Source organism: Epinephelus lanceolatus, unplaced genomic scaffold, assembly GCF_041903045.1.
Source record: "Epinephelus lanceolatus isolate andai-2023 unplaced genomic scaffold, ASM4190304v1 scaffold28, whole genome shotgun sequence".
NCBI classification, from domain to species: domain Eukaryota; kingdom Metazoa; phylum Chordata; class Actinopteri; order Perciformes; family Serranidae; genus Epinephelus; species Epinephelus lanceolatus.
Window position 1 is genome coordinate 31,927 of NW_027556810.1, and position 17,002 is coordinate 48,928.

General features: G+C 41.9%; 1 protein-coding gene across 1 annotated transcript in view; it reads right to left on the reverse strand.

Annotated features, from left to right (window-relative positions):
* LOC144462219 (retinal guanylyl cyclase 2-like) overlaps nucleotides 1-17,002 on the reverse strand; it is a 58,036-nt gene that overhangs the window by 12,690 nt on the left and 28,344 nt on the right. Inside the window, exons 5-22 of the mRNA XM_078166028.1 lie at nucleotides 16,683-16,825; nucleotides 16,169-16,324; nucleotides 15,879-16,028; nucleotides 14,416-14,635; nucleotides 14,145-14,220; nucleotides 12,232-12,316; nucleotides 12,004-12,120; nucleotides 11,814-11,897; nucleotides 11,360-11,536; nucleotides 8,120-8,273; nucleotides 5,529-5,672; nucleotides 5,219-5,367; nucleotides 4,921-5,084; nucleotides 4,282-4,405; nucleotides 2,770-2,838; nucleotides 2,181-2,355; nucleotides 1,144-1,242; nucleotides 953-1,038 (exon numbers count right to left, since the gene is read on the reverse strand). Coding sequence (XP_078022154.1) covers nucleotides 953-1,038; nucleotides 1,144-1,242; nucleotides 2,181-2,355; nucleotides 2,770-2,838; nucleotides 4,282-4,405; nucleotides 4,921-5,084; nucleotides 5,219-5,367; nucleotides 5,529-5,672; nucleotides 8,120-8,273; nucleotides 11,360-11,536; nucleotides 11,814-11,897; nucleotides 12,004-12,120; nucleotides 12,232-12,316; nucleotides 14,145-14,220; nucleotides 14,416-14,635; nucleotides 15,879-16,028; nucleotides 16,169-16,324; nucleotides 16,683-16,825 — 2,372 coding nt within the window. The remainder of the gene's footprint in view (nucleotides 1-952; nucleotides 1,039-1,143; nucleotides 1,243-2,180; nucleotides 2,356-2,769; nucleotides 2,839-4,281; nucleotides 4,406-4,920; nucleotides 5,085-5,218; nucleotides 5,368-5,528; nucleotides 5,673-8,119; nucleotides 8,274-11,359; nucleotides 11,537-11,813; nucleotides 11,898-12,003; nucleotides 12,121-12,231; nucleotides 12,317-14,144; nucleotides 14,221-14,415; nucleotides 14,636-15,878; nucleotides 16,029-16,168; nucleotides 16,325-16,682; nucleotides 16,826-17,002) is intronic.

A 17,002-nucleotide genomic window follows, 5' to 3' on the forward strand; every position in this document is an offset into this window, starting at 1 on the left:
ATTGTACCACAGTAGCCAGAACTATAACTATAATATTATTACTTTCATTAATGTTGTTGTAAGCTACTGTCATTACCTGCATCTCTCTCTCTCTCTCTCTCTGTCTCATTGTGTCATGCGGATTACTCTTAATTTATTATGCTGATCTGTTCTGTACGACATCTATTGCACGTCTGTCCGTCCTGGAAGAGGGATCCCTCCTCAGTTGCTCTTCCTGAGGTTTCTACCATGTTTTTCCCCGTTAAAGGGTTTTTTGGGGAGTTTTTCCTGATCAGCTGTGAGGGTCATAAGGACAGAGGGATGTCGTATGCTGTAAAGCCCTGTGAGGCAAATTGTGATTTGTGATATTGGGCTTTATAAATAAAATTGATTGATTGATTGATTGATTGATTGATTGAATGTGACGTTTTAGGATGATTTATGTGGAACATAATTTAAAGATAAATGGTTTCTGTCATCCTCTCTGTTGTTGTCCATCATTATTAATGAGTCAAGGTTTTCAGAGTGAGAAGTGATATCACTGTTTTGGTCGAATCACCTGAGATGTGTTGGAAGAGTTTTGGTAGTTTGACTGAGTTTTGGAGTAGACATTCACTATTTGGATCAGATGCATGTTGATGTGCAGACTGTGTGAAGAGTTTTGAAAAAAGTGGCTTCAGTATTGACCGATGCTTGATCTGTGATAACATTGATTTGAAATGATTGATGGATCAGTAATTTTGGTCACTTGTTGAACACTTCAGTTGGAGCTTGTTAAACAACACGTCAGTTCTTCAGTTCAGACTATGAAATGTTTTTAGGCTCAGTTTCAGGAAATCAGAAATCTGAGTCATGAAATGTAGAAATTAAATTCAGTTATATTGTTTTTAAAATGTTCCCTAATGTTTCATGTTGACACCATGAAGTGATATTCTACATCTCTGAAGCTAAATGTCTGAGCAGGTGAGTATACCTGTGCCTTTCTGGTGTCTATATGGTATCCCGCCTTGAGACTGGTCAGGACCTTCACTGTGCTCAGACTGATGTGGATCCTGTAGGCTGGAGACCACAAACACCACAACAAGAGAAACACTTAGCTCAGATCAGAATATTTCCTGCACAATCTCTGTTAATAAATCTCTGATGTTAGTGTTTTCTACATACGCAGTCCGGTGGCTTCCATGTGTGAGGCCGTTGTCACTGTGTCTCCAAACAGACAATACCTGGGCATGGTGAGACCGACCACACCTGCTACCACCGCACCTGAAGACACAGGTTCACTCATGTGTTTCGTCATCAACTTTAACCCAGGTAAGCTTGTTTTTTTTTAACACAGCTCTTATCACGTAGACAAAAGTTTTATTTACCATGACAACAACCAAAATGACTGATCACCTGACAGTTTCTGACTCCTCAGAGTTTACTGACCACACAGAACATGTGGTCAGTGCACAAACTGTTTATGTTTAGTAGTTTGGTTATGAAGTTCCACAAGGTTCTGAACCTGGACCAGTTCAGTTCACTTTATTTATTATTTGCTTCCATTAGGTAACATCATTAGAAAACCCTCTGTAAACTTCCATTTTTATGCAGATGAAACACAGTTAAATCCATCAATCTTAAGAAACAGATCAGCTAACTAAACTTCAGGACATAAAACTCTGTCTACAAATATAGTTTCTCTGAATGACCTCTGACCAATGACACAACCCTAAGGACCCTTGCAGAAATATTTGATCAGATAAAACAAACTTCACAGACTGAGTTCTTCCATCTGTGCAATATAACAGAAATGATCCTGCCTCAGAGAAACTGCTCAGAACATCTGTCCTCTCTGGACCGGGGCATAACAAGTCTTTAAAAACTCTCCAGCTGATCCAGAACACCGTGGTACTGGCTCCCTGTAAAATTCTTCTTCTCACTTACAGAGCTCTAAATGTTGCGTCATATCTTAGAGAGCTCATAGTGCCCCATCATCCCACCAGAACACTGCGCTCTGAGAATGCAGGGTTACTGTGGGTCCTAAAGAGGAGCCAGAGCCTTCAGCTATCAGGCTCCTCTTCTGTGAGCTGGCAGAAAAGCTGGAGGACTGAACTGTAGAAACATGACGATGACCAGCAGAGTTTTTCACATATGAAAAAGTGATCAAATGTGTGTGTGTGTGTGTGTGTGTGTGTGTCTCTTTGTGTCTGTGTGTGTACCTGTGTGCAATCCGATGCGTATTTTGACTTTGATCTCAGGCATATGTCTGATCTTAAAAGCTGCTATCGAGTGCAGGATGTCCAGAGACATGTTGGCCACTTCACCTGCGTGTCGATTCCCATTTCTGTTGGGAATACCTGAAGCCACCATGTAGGCATCACCTATCGTTTCTACCTGCAAATACCACACACACAAACACCTTACAGCAGTTTGATGGGTACATTTATTAAAAATATATTGATCAGACATGTTTACTGATGCTCAATAACTCCTCATCAACAAAATCTTTTTTAAAAAATAAAGTGAGCATTTAGACGTCAATTGAGTGAAACGCTTTGACTCCACAAAGCTGTCTTGAGTCTCCAGGTGTTTAAGTAGAGATCACAGTGACACACCTGGACAAACAAAGGTGCGTAAATCTATTTTTGTTAACTTTTAGCCTATTTAAAATTTAAACTACGGAGAGTTTCAGTAAAACTCAGATTTAGTCTTAACGAAGCTTCAAACTGAGAGGGAAAAGAAGAGGAGTTTATTAATTCAACCTGTGGACGAACCAACAGTGGTGAGAGAAACGTTAAAGGTTCCTACCTTGTAAACATCATGTGTGGCAATGATGGCATCAAACATGGTGTAGAGGTCATTCAGCAGGTCGACCACCTACACACACACAGTGTCAGGGTTAGAGATGTGAAGAGGGTGAGGGGTCAGGGTCAGTAAGTCCTTAAAAACTCTCCAGCTAATTCAGAATGCAGCAGCACGTGTACTAACAGGAACTAAGAAACGAGATCATATTTCTCCTGTTTTAGCTTCTCTGCACTGGCTCCCTGTAAAATCCAGAATTGAATTTAAAATCCTACTGTTAACTTATAAAGCTCTAAATGGTCAAGCTCTGTCATATCTTAGAGAGCTCATAGTGCCATATTATCCCACCAGAACACTGCGCTCTGAGAACGCAGGGTTACTCGTGGTCCCTAAAGTCTCCAAAAGTAGATCAGGAGCCAGAGCCTTCAGCTATCAGGCTCCTCTCCTGTGGAATCATCTTCCTGTTACGGTCCGGGAGGCAGACACCGTCTCCACATTTAAGACTAGACTTAAGACTTTCCTCTTTGATAAAGCTTATAGTTAGGGCTGGCTCAGGCTTGCCCTGTACCAGCCCCTAGTTAGGCTGACTTAGGCCTAGTCTGCCAGGGGACCCCCCTATAATACACCGGGCACCTTCTCTCCTTCTCTCTCTCGTATTCTATTACTGCATCTTGCTAACTCGGCCGTACTGCATGTCACTAACTCAGCTTCTTCTCCGGAGCCTTTGTGCTCCACTGTCTCTCAGGTTAACTCATATCACAGCGGTGCCTGGACAGCGTGACGTGTGTGGTTGTGCTGCTGCCGTGGTCCTGCCAGATGCCTCCTGCTGCTGCTGCCATCATTAGTCATTAGTCATACTTCTACTGTTATTATACACATATGACTATTGTCACACATGTATACTGCCAGATATTAATACATACTTTCAACATATTGTACCACAGTAGCCAGAACTATAACTATAATATTATTACTTTCATTAATGTTGTTGTAAGCTACTGTCATTACCGTCTCTCTCTCTCTCTCTCTCTCTCTGTCTCATTGTGTCATATGGATTACTGTTAATTTATTATGCTGATCTGTTCTGTACGACATCTATTGCACGTCTGTCTGTCCTGGAAGAGGGATCCCTCCTCAGTTGCTCTTCCTGAGGTTTCTACCGTTTTTTCCCTGTTAAAGGGTTTTTTTGGGGAGTTTTTCCTGATCAGCTGTGAGGGTCATAAGGACAGAGGGATGTCATATGCTGTAAAGCCCTGTGAGGCAAATCATGATTTTTGATATTGGGCTTTATAAATAAAATTGATTGATTGATCGATTGATTGATTGATAAACATGGTCAGGGTCAGGCTCAGTGATGTAAACAGGGTCAGGGTCGATGATGTAAACAGGGTGAGGGGTCAGGTTTACTGATGTAAACAGGGTCAGTGTCAAGGTCAGTGATGTAAACGGTGAGGGGTCAGGGTCAGTGATGTAAACAGGGTCAGTGTCAGGGCTAGCTGGGTTTTCAACAGTTTGTACCTCAATGGGTTCACTGAGAGCTGAGATGGTTGTAAATCCAACGATGTCACTAAAGTAAAGCGTGCAGTCTGAATAATGTTCAGGTTGGACTGGCTTCCCTTTCTTCAGAGCCTGAGCCACGGACCTGAAACACACATGTTTTTTACGATTTAAAACAAACTTCCATCCTTCGTAAGTTCCTGAGCTTTCTGTTGTGTTAAATAAAGCTGCTGGTTTCTTTTTGTTTGCTGTTCTCTTTACAGACATGCTTTTTAATCCTCCATTTGTCTCCATGTTGTCCTGAGTGTCAGCTGAATGACGTGAGCAACTGCTGTTTGGATCAGCAGACAACAATCAACTGAAGAAAACTGAGACACATGATGATTCTTTATGGACGTTTATTCTGAATGGACATCAGAGGTAATGAGACGTCACACTGAATTATGTCAACATGTTTCTTCGTAGAAGTAGTAAGTAAATAAATAGATGTATGTAAGTGCTGAAGAAGAGGAGGAGGAAGAGTCTTCACTTTAGTGTCTCTGCCTCCACTTCAACTCTCTCTTGTCTTTGTCCTGCTGAATGTCCATGTCCTTTACAGACCATAATATCACCACAGTTGCAACATTCTGACTGCTGAGTTAAAGTTTAAATGTGTCTTACTTTGGCAGGAGTTGTCCGACCAGCTTCTCTGTCTTGTTTCTCTCAACCTCCAGTTCGTCTGTTCGTTCTCTGATCAGATCCTCCAGGTTCGAACTGTACTGCTCCAACATTCGCAACATGGAGTCAATGATGTTTGCTCTCTTTCCTCTGTTAATGCCACGAAACTGCAAACACAAAGGACAAACCAGATCATAACAAGTTTGAAGGGCTAGGACGTTCCCTGATTGAGAAAGAGTCAAACATACAGAGACAGTTCAGGACATGAGCCAGCAGGTGGCAGCAGTGCAGCTCGTCTTACCTGTTTAAAAATGTCATCAAAGCTCGGCCTCTTACTCGGATCTTCATTCCAACATTCATTCATCAGACTGAGACACTCAGCAGGAGCTTCATCCACTGAAACCAGAGGTCTACAGAGAGGAGGAGGCTGCTTCAGACGCTCCACGATCTCTGAGAGACAGACAGACAGATAGACAGACAGACAGGTGGTTAGACAGGTTGTCTACAGAGAGGAGGAGGCTGCTTCAGACACTCCACAATCTCTGAGAGACAGACAGACAGATAGACAGACAGACAGACAGACAGACAGAAAGATGGACATCCTGTCTCACCGTGGGCAGACATGTCCATCATGGCATACGGCAGGGTTCGTGAGATCACTTCCTGTATGATGATGGAGAAACTGAAGACGTCTCCAGCAAAAGAACCTCCCCGGACTGGATTCCTCAAGAGCTCTGGAGCTGTCCACAGCAGCTCTGATAGACAGACAGGTAGAGACAGAGGGACAGACGGGTAGAGACAGACAGGTGGAGACAGACAGGTAGAGACAGAGACAGACAGGAAGTCAGTGCGTCTTTATAACCTTTGACCTTGTTATTGTTCCTTGTGGTTCATAGAAACATTTCAGCAGTAGAAACTGAAAAAACCTTCAGCCTCACATTTCACTGTCAGAATGATGACGACAGAAAACCGATCGGTCAGAAGACTCGGAGCAATTTGGCGGTTCAGCTGTAACACTGTTGGATTTTTTTTAATGTGACTCAGTTCACTGAACTGAAGCGAACATTATAAAAAAAAATGTTGCGCTGTGGAAACGGCCGCTTGTCTGTTGGACAAAATATCTGAGTGAAACACTTCCTGGTCGCAGGCATGTTAGAGGAACACCAAATTTACTCTGTGTTTCTGGTTTTGCTTTGTTGTTAAGTTCGATCACGTTTATAGAAGGAGGTCATGAGCAGCATCTTGTTGAACCTTTCATCTTTTGAATGAGACAAGTGAGATTGTACTGAAGGAGCAAACGGGTCCTGATGAGAGACAGACAGATTATGTGTTAACCTTGTTAAAAAGACAGTGAACACAGATCCTGGGTCACTTCCTGTCATCAGGTCAGATCACATTCTCACCTGAAGTGAACCACATTTTAGTTCAACATTTTTGGGCAGACCAGTTTGGTTGTTTGGTTCACACCAGAATTTGAACAAACGTTGACACCACCTCAAACCAACCGGACCACACGACAAAACACTCCACTGTTCAGGTGAAATGGACCCAAAAGCTCAGGGACAGAACACCCATAAAGACCCTCATAGACTTTATCATTGATAGCCTTTTGTTTAGTTATTCTTGGTTTAATTTCATCTAATTTGTTTGTTTGTTTGTTTGTTTATTTGCACTTATAAAAAAGAAACATTACACAGATAAGAAAGAAAATAGACAAGATGTGCAGGAGAGGTCATAAAAAACCCGAATGGGCTTACAAGCGGCCCCCCCTCCTAACAAATAACAATTACAAAACTATATAAGCTTCGGACATAGGCTTACGTCTGAGCTTATACACACACACACACTCAAATTAATGCAATAAATGATATCTCAGAATCATATGATACCTCAGAATACAATTAAATAGTCCAAAGATATATTTGAATGAAATAAGAATAAAACGAAAAACACAAATGTGTTAAAAAATCGTTAAACTCTGCTTCAGCCTTCTTTTAAATGCAGATAATGTTGAGCATGTTTCACTTAGATGTTTTAAACTGTTCCACAGCACAACACCTTGGTAGATAAATGAAAATTTTGCAATAGCGGTTCTACAGAAGGGGATATGCAAATCATTCCTCTTTCTTGTGGAATAAGAATGATAATAAGAATTAAACTCAAAATAATTATGAAAATGCTTCGGTAAAGAAAATGGAAAACATATGACTTTGTACATCAAGATTCCTGTTTGATACTTATTCACATTGTAGATTGTTAGTATTTGTAATTTTTTAAACAGAGGTGTGGATGGAGCTAAATATAGAGAGTTAGTGGCAATTCTTACAAAGGATTTTTGGAGTCTATGAATTGGCTGTAAGTAAGAAGGATGAGTGCTAGCCCAGATTAAATTGCAATAAGAGATATGAGAATAAATTAAGCTGTAGTACAAGGTTAATAAAGTACTTATTTTTAAATAGGGTTTAACCTTTTTTATGATACCTAAGGATTTTGAGACCTTCTTGCACACAAATTCACAATGATTCTTAAAACAAAGTTTCTCATCAATATTGACACCTAAAAACTTTGCTGATGAAACATTGGAAAGTAAGTTGTTATTAATATAAATTTTAATTTTTTCTGGATTGTAATTCTTATTCTTGTTCTTAAAAATGATGAAATTAGATTTTTTGACATTAAGTGATAATTTATTTAACTGAAACCACTGAGCAAATTGAGTGAGCCCAGAATTTGCCTTATCAATAAGTGAATCAATATTACTGTCAGTAGCAAAGAGATTGGTGTCATTAGCAAATAAGATAGATTTATGAGTGTAGATTAAATGTCTCTGCTCTGAACATGGTCTGGCAAATTTCTGTCTGCACATGGACTCTGCTGCAGGACTTTAAGTTGAACTCACTGGTTCCTCTGGGACATTTCAAAGCTCTGCATGTGGTCGCCTATATGCTGATGTTAGGGTGTATTTTATCTGGTTGTGTTGGTCATTGCTCCTATGGTTCATTTAGAACAGATATTAACATAAGTTTTAGTTTTTCTTTGAACTGATCTCTTTTTGTTTTACAGCTGCATGTTGATTTTTAACTTTTGTTCTGTGTTGTAACTCCTACTGCTTGCCTGTCTCAGTCAGGACACTCTTGAAAAGAAGATTTGAATGTGAAGGTTTTTCTGGTGAAATGAAAGTTAAATAAATTTAAAAAAATACCTTGTGGGTCCTCTGGGAGGCTGAGGTTCTGAGAGTGAAGGATCATGGGAAGTCCGTAGTCTGTGATTTTTAGGACAAAGCGCCCGTCAACTAAACAGTTTGTGGACTTTAGTCGACCATGACTCAAACCTCGTAGATGAAGATACTTCATCCCCTGAAAGAGAAAACTGTGTTTGTTATCATTCAATAAAGATTTGAATCAGAGAGTAAAAAGTGTCACAGAAATTAAGCATCATACAAACACAGAGCTTTGTTTTGGTTTCTGTTTAAAGGCCGGATGATAAATACCTTATTCAGATGGTTTTACAAAACTTCAGCTGTATAAAGAGGGGCCTCCGCAATGCCAGAGCAAACTATTACTAAGCTTTAATAGAAGACAATAAGAACAACCCCAGGTTTCTTTTCAGCACTGTAGCCAGGCTGACTGAGAGTCAAAGCTCTATTGAGCCTTGTATTCCTTTAGCCCTTAGCAGTAATGATTTTATGAGCTTTTTAATGACAAAATTCTAACTATTAGAGGCAAAATTCAGGACCTCCTGTCCTCAGATAGTACCTATCTAACCTTAAACACAGCTGTAAGATCTAATATATATTTAGATTGCTTCTCCCCAATTTCTCTTCAAGAATTGACCGCAGTGATTTCTTCATCTAAATCATCAACGTGTCTCTTAGACCCCATCCCAACTAGGCTACTTAAGGAGGTCTTACCTTTAGTTAACACTCATATATTAGATATGATCAATATATCCTTATTAACAGGCTATGTACCACAGTCTTTTAAGGTAGCTGTAATTAAACCTCTACTAAAAAAGCCCACCCTGGATCCAGAGGTGTTAGCCAACTATAGACCAATATCTAATCTTCCCTTTATGTCAAAGATCCTTGAGAAAGTAGTCGCAGACCAGCTGTGTGATTTTCTCCAGGATAATAATTTATTTGAGGAATTTCAGTCAGGATTTAGAGTGCATCATAGCACTGAGACAGCTCTAGTTAAAATTACAAATGACCTTCTGATTGCTTCAGACAAAGGACTCATCTCTGTATTTGTTTTATTAGATCTTAGTGCGGCGTTTGACACTATTGACCATCAAATTCTGCTACAGAGACTGAATCACTTAATTGGCCTAAAAGGTTCTGCACTAAGCTGGTTTAAATCTTATTTATCTGATTGTTGTCAGTTTGTTCACGTTCATAATGAATCATCCTTACGTACTAAAGTTTGTTTTGGAGTTCCACAAGGTTCCGTGCTCGGACCAATCCTATTTACTCTATATATGCTTCCTTTCGGTAACATCATTAGAAATCACTGTAAATTTCCATTGTTATGCGGATGATACACAGCTGTATTTATCGATGAAGCCAGAAGAAAGTAATCAATTAACTAAACTCCATAACTGCCTTAAAGACATAAAAACTTGGATGAGCACCAATTTCCTGATGTTAAATTCAGACAAAACTGAAGTTATTGTTCTTGGCCCCAAACAACTCAGAGACTCTTTATCTGATGACATAGTTTCTCTAGATGGCATTGCTCTGGCCTCTAGCACTACCGTAAGAAACCTCAGAGTAATATTTGATCAAGATTTGTCTTTTAATTCTCATTTAAAACAAACCTCACGGACTGCATTTTTTCATCTATGTAATCTTGCGAAAATTAGGCCTATCCTGACCCGAAAAGATGCAGAAAAATTGGTCCACGCTTTTGTTACCTCAAGGCTGGATTACTGTAATTCTCTATTATCAGGTAGCTCTAGTAAGTCCTTAAAAACTCTCCAGCTAATTCAGAATGCAGCAGCACGTGTACTAACAGGAACTAAGAAACGAGATCATATTTCTCCTGTTTTAGCTTCTCTGCACTGGCTCCCTGTAAAATCCAGAATTGAATTTAAAATCCTACTGTTAACTTATAAAGCTCTAAATGGTCAAGCTCCGTCATATCTTAGAGAGCTCATAGTGCCATATTATCCCACCAGAACACTGCGCTCCAAGAATGCAGGGTTACTCGTGGTCCCTAAAGTCTCCAAAAGTAGATCAGGAGCCAGAGCCTTCAGCTATCAGGCTCCTCTCCTGTGGAATCATCTTCCTGTTACGGTCCGGGAGGCAGACACCGTCTCCACATTTAAGACTAGACTTAAGACTTTCCTCTTTGATAAAGCTTATAGTTAGGGCTGGCTCAGGCTTGCCCTGTACCAGCCCCTAGTTAGGCTGACTTAGGCCTAGTCTGCCGGAGGACCCCCCTATAATACACCAGGCTCCTTCTCTCTCTCTCTCTCTCTCTCTCTCTCTCATATGTCCTGTTAATACATCTCGCTAACTTGGCCGTACTGCCTGTCACTAACTCGGCTTCTTCTCCGGAGCCTTTGTGCTCCACTGTCTCTCAGATTAACTCATATCACAGCGGTGCCTGGACAGTGTGATGTGTGTGGTTGTGCTGCTGCCGTGGTCTTGCCAGGTGCCTCCTGCTGCTGCTGTTATCATTAGTCATAGTTCTACTGTTAATATACACATATGATTATTGTCACATATGTATACTGCCAGACATTTATATATACTTTCGACATATTACCACAATAACCAGAATTATAATTATAATATTATTATATCATTATTTTCATTAATGTTGTTGTAAGCTACTGTCATTACCGTCTGTCCTGCATCTCTCTCTCTCTCTCTCTCTCTCTCTCTGTCTCATTGTGTCATACAGATTACTGTTAATTTATTATGCTGATCTGTTCTGTACGACATCTATTGCACGTCTGTCCTTCCTGGAAGAGGGATCCCTCCTCAGTTGCTCTTCCTGAGGTTTCTACCGTTTTTTTTCCCGTTAAAGGGTTTTTTGGGGAGTTTTTCCTGATCAGCTGTGAGGGTCATAAGGACAGAGGGATGTCGTATGCTGTAAAGCCCTGTGAGGCAAATTGTGATTTGTGATATTGGGCTTTATAAATACAATTGATTGATTGATTGATTGATATTCTCAAAGAGCCCCGCAGACTGAATCTCAGTCACCTTCAGACTTCACACAGTGAGACAGGAAGTTCCTGTGTGATCGGAGGATTAAACGATCAGCAGAGAAATCAGAGTCAGACCACACAAAGCCTCGACACCCAGAAACACCACACAGGACGCTCAGAAACACCAACACATACCGGCAGGTTTCAGCAGGACATCTCATTACTATCATCATGACTATTGTTAGGGGAAGTTTTACAAGTATTTGTTGTGGTAGTTTCTCAGCAGCACCTTGATGAGGTCCATGAGCAAGGACGACTTGAACATCCAGTCCAGCCTCATGTCACTGTCGGCCAGCAGGTCAGCCAGACTTCCTCGAGGACAGTGTTCAACCACCAGAGCAAAGATCCCTGAGTCCAGAAACAAACCCACGTACAGGTTCATGTTCTCATGTCGCATGTCCCTCAGCTGGACAGAGGAGAGACACAGGAGGGACATAGGAGGGACATAGGAGGGAACAGGGAGGGACACAGGAGGGACAGAAAATATAGTGTAACAATTTTATCAGTTTAATGTCAACATATTGATCTACATCCTGACAGAAGATAATTCAGCACTGATAAAATGTCTTATCTCCCTCAACTTAACACAAATACACTGTAACAAAATAATGTGTAAGAATACAAACATGTACAAACATGTACTACAAAACATGTTTATCAGCTGTTCCTACTGTTCATCATACCTGACTGAACAAACTCTGGGTGTTTTGATTGACAGCTGTTATTGTCTTTTCAACAGGAATCTTCTTTAGCCAAACCCAGTCTCCCTGGTAATAGAACAACCAATCAGAGCACAGGCAGGAAGTCAGACAGACAGACAGACAGGTGCAGGCACAGGTGCAGGTGCAGTTAAGCAGACAGGTAAAGGTGTACCTCCAGTATTCCAATGTTGGAGCTCTCAGGTGTCGTCAGGATGTAACTTCGAGCAATCGAGCGGAACGGAGTTTTGATTTCCAGAAGACTCCTCATGATCGACTCATCATTCAGTTTCTACAAAAACAACAACAACCAAAGAAAAACATCAGCAGCAGTTCATCCTTGAACACTTCATCCTGTACTGTACTTTTAGAGAGAACTTTAGTGAAGTAAACAGTTTCTAACCTTCCTGCTGACTTGAGTGTCAATGAAGACGATGTCATCCAGAGTCAAAATGAGTTTGGTCATGTTCGCTGTTCTCTTGTACTTCCTGTGCACACAGATTATTATTAGTAGTAGTAGTAGCAGTGGCATTGTGAAATTAGCAGTGGTAGCAGGTAGTCTTAGTGCTATTAGATAAACTCCTCCAAGAATCACCATCTTAATGTGATGGTGATGGGGGTGTTGTGTGTCTCTGTAATTCTTGGAGCTGAGATGCCTGGGGCAGTATCTCCTGGAAGGATCACCTGGAAAATGGCAACTCAAACCCCCTTCTGGAACGTAATTTGGGAGAGGAACCCACCAGTGACTGTCTGGTGGCCGGGCCCTAACTGATGGGGTTCGACTGGGCACAGTCTGAAAGAACGACATGAGGCCACTGTCCTGTGGGCCCACCACTCGCAGGAACAGGCACTGTGGTCAGGTGCAGTGTAAGCAGGGTGGTAGGCAAAGGTAGGAAATGGACTGCACTAGTATAGCACCTTTCTAGTCTTCTGACTCAAGGCGCTTTTACACTACATGTCATGTTCACCCATTCACACACTGGTGGCTAAGGTTACCATAATGATGCCACCTGCTACTCAATAACCATTTACACGCACTCACACACCGATGGCCATCAGGAGAAATCCGGGGTTCAGTATCTTCCCCACTGATACTTAGACGTGCAGACCAAAGGAGCCGGGGATCAAAATGCTGATCTTCTGATTAGTGGACAACCTGTCCTGAGCCACAGCCGCCCCAACCTAGGGATGTTGAACGTCTCTGGTCTGTGAAGGAATCCGAGGTGGTGCAGGAGGTGGAGCAGTACCATCTAGATGAAGTTGGGCTCACCTCCACACATAGCACTGGTTGTGGAACTAAGCTCCAGAAGAGGGGCTAGCCTCAATCAATCAATCTCAATCAAACAATCAAACATTCAATCAAGTTGATCACCGAGAGTGAGAGGTGCTGGGCAGTTGGTGGGATACTCATGAGCCCCCACCTGAGCTGCACTGTGTTTGAGTTCTCCACGGGAAACAAGAGGGTCTCTCCATGCAACTGCAAGTTGCTGATGAGGTCTCTGACTCTGGATTGTGCTTATGGACCAAACAGTAGCCCAGAGTACTCAGCCTTGATCGAGTCTCTGGGTGGTGCCCTGGAAAGGATACCGACTGGAGACTGGGACTCTGACGCTCGCATAGGCAATGATGGAGAAACTTGAAAGGCGGTGATCGGGGGGTAAAGCCTGCCTGATCTCCATCCTGGGGGAGGTTGGAGAGATTAATCCAAGTGGGCCATGTTTAAAACCCCCATTGTTCGGCAGCTGCTGGCCGGAAGGGGTCCAGTTTGGGGACCTCAGACATCAGGGGACATCATCTGCTCTTTGTAGATGATATGGTTCTCTTGCAGCTGAGTGTGAAGCTGTCAGGATGAGAGTCAGCTCCTTCAAATCTGAGGCCATAGTTTGATTCTGGAAAGCAGCGGATAGCTCACACTAATACGTCATGGTCCAGTCCATCTCCATCCCAACCCTCACCTATGGTCATGAGCTCTGGATTGTGACTGAAAGAATGAGATCACAGATACAAGCGTCTGAGATGAGTTTCCTCTGTAGAGTGTCTCAGCCTTAGAGATACGGGGAGGAGTCAGACATCTGGAGGGAGCTCGGAGTAGAGCCGCTGCTCCTTCATGTTGAGGGGGTTCAATATCTGATCAGGATCCTCCTGATCCAGCTGGTAGGAGGCCCCGGCCCCTGGTCTGGGGACGCTCGGGATCCTCCAGGAGGACGGAGCTGGTCAGAGGGATGTCTAGAATACCTTGGTTAGCCTGCAGCCCCACCCCCAATGTATAGAACAAGAAACAGAATGGACTGTGTGTGTGTGTGTGTATGTGTTCACCTGATCAGGTAGATGAAAGCTCCAATCACAGCGCAGAGCAACAGGAAGACAAAGAACATCGTCACCGTGTCCAAACCTGAAAAAAAAATAAAGTAATAAAAGACGTGTCACTTCCTGCTGATCAGTGACACTAACCTACACTCATCATGGTGGACAGTAGGGTGGCGCTCAACAGAGCTCAGACCTTCAGACACCATGGACAGATACAGCTGATAGAATTCATTATATGCTACACAAATTTCCTACCCTCCCCATAGGTCAGTGAACACACCTCCCCTGCAGGCCTCCTCTGGACTGAACCAACAGAAGCTGGCAGTGGGGGGTTTTCCTCCGGGGAAGAAGAAGGAGCGACCCATCGGCCTCAGACCTCCAACTGTCCCATCGGTGTGTGTTGGAGCAAGTGAGTGCGTTGGTACAAGTCGGTCGCCATCGCTGTCCAACACCACATACCTGGCCTCTAGGCCACGCCCCTCTTTACCTCCGTATAACACCTGAGATAAAAAAGGAGAGAAATCAGGAGCTGACAATGTGTTCATCTGTAAATTCAGCTGTCATTAAAAAGAACATGTGAACGAAGGATTGTACCCGGGAATGTGCTTGGTCCACACATCTGAATGTAACGCAGAGCACTGATGTACATTCACCCGACAGAGAAGCCGCTCATCGAGTCAGCTGTCACTGTCGGTCTGTTTATCACTTCACTGATAAACTGTTTGTTTGCTGTTGTGTTGTCTCTGTGTCTCTGGGAGAGTTCGTACCTTCAATCATCAACACAAACTCCTGTTTTCACATCTATTTCATAACCAGACCAAATGTCCAAATGAGTCGCTGTTCTTCAGTAGTGACGGACGTTACCTTGTGTTAATCACTCTGTATGAACTCTCGCCACCACGCTGAGACTTCCTGTCATTACCTCTCTGTTGTCGTGTACGAAAAGAGTCCACATCACATGAATTTAATTAAAGACTAATACATACTATCAATAGTTTTTATTAAAGCTGGTGTTATGACCCTCAGCAGCACCCTTACTGGACACACACGCTGGATGCAAAAACAATAATAATGATAAATAAATAAAGATATTCAAAATGAAGACCAAAGTATTCATGTAAAAGGTCAGAGAAAATTGTTTTATAAATTTCCTCCACACAGAATTCAAACTACAAAGGATTTAATATTTTAACATTAGCACTACACTGTTCACTGTTTAATCCTGAGGAGCATCAGGCTGTGAAAGAGTGAATGTAGACCTGAATGGTGAAACAGACTTTAACACAATCATCTCAAAACAGTTAGAGTAAAGCAGGAACAGTTGTCTCCATCTCACAGATAAAGCAAAACATTGTCATGATACAGCCAAAGACACAGTGTGTGTGAATAAATACAGCTCATGAAAGGGGCATATTCTTATTATATTAATATTTTTAACTTCAAGTTTAAGATCCCTAAAAGAACCTGAAATAAATACAAACACTCGAAGAGATTAAAATCTTTGTGTCTGCCACTCTCGACACATCAATCACTGATGTGACATCATGTTTTAATGAACAGAAATCCCGTCGGCGCTCCATGTGGTTTCGCATGACCTTTTCTAAAGTGCGAGCTCGTAGCTCTGCAACAATCTGAACGTCAGAGTAAAACACAGAGGGTTGTGTTACCCTCCTCACATTCATTATAAATTAAGCGATTATATTGAGTGAGATTATATTTGTCAAGTGTCAAAATGTTTCTGACCTGATTGAAACCCTGGAAATCAAAGCCTCCATTTGATTGGACGAGCTGTTCGCCTGTCACCCAGTGCCCGCCCCCTGCCTGACGACGCTCCTCCACCGCCTTAGCAACAAAGTACACCATGTTGAAGATGGTCCCAAAGACAGGAGACACCTGCAGACAGAGGTCAGGGCACCATGAATCCCACGTGTCCAGTTTTCATTGATTAAGGACAAGAAGTGTGTTATTGATCATTAATTTATTTATCTGCTATGTATGTGCTCTGTGTTTGTTATTTATTTGTTGTTATTTACCTCAGTAGCAGCCACAGCAGAGCGGATCTCTCGGTTGAGTTGAGCCTGGCGAAAAGCTTCGTAGAAATTCTGATCGGACGCCATGGTAATGGTCAGAACAGCGCTGTAGGCGTGACGAAGCTTCGTGCTGTTGGTCAGCTGAGGGAATACTGTTTCCTGATTGGTAAGAGGAGAGAACCAGGAAATTTAAAACAAACAAACAAACAAAAAAAAACATCTTCAAATGAACGTTATTCTGAAAAAGGACTTCCTGTTTAAGGTCTGAACCTTTTGAGGATTAACAATTATTTTGAAACGTTTAATTCAGAAAACTTAATGATCAAATCAAACGGCTTCAGTGATGTAAAAACAACAACAATAAAATTAATAATAATAATATTTGTAAATCCAGTTGTTTGGAAAATGTCTATAAATGTAAAATATGGAACAAAAGTTGTTTTAATTTATTTTCAGTGATTAAAGTTTTCTGTTAAAGTTGTTGATCAATATATCAGGTATTAAATTGATTGGTTACCTGATAAGGCATGGCATACAGCAGGGCGTCGTATGGAATAAACACGTAGCCATCGGAAACCATCCCCAGGTCCAGAGCAGCCAATAGGAGCTCTCTCTGATCCTCTCCACCAATCAGGACGGAGCTCATGCACATTATCACCACTGGAAGGTTTAAAGGAAACTCAGAGTTTATCAGTTTTTAACATGTCAGACGTAAATGATAAGAGTGTCATCAATTCTGATCTTGTTCTGTAGTCAGAAACATTTCAACCTCCTGATGATGTCACAGCGTTTTTTTTTTGACATGTCGTTGAAACTCTATGACACAACCCATCAGAT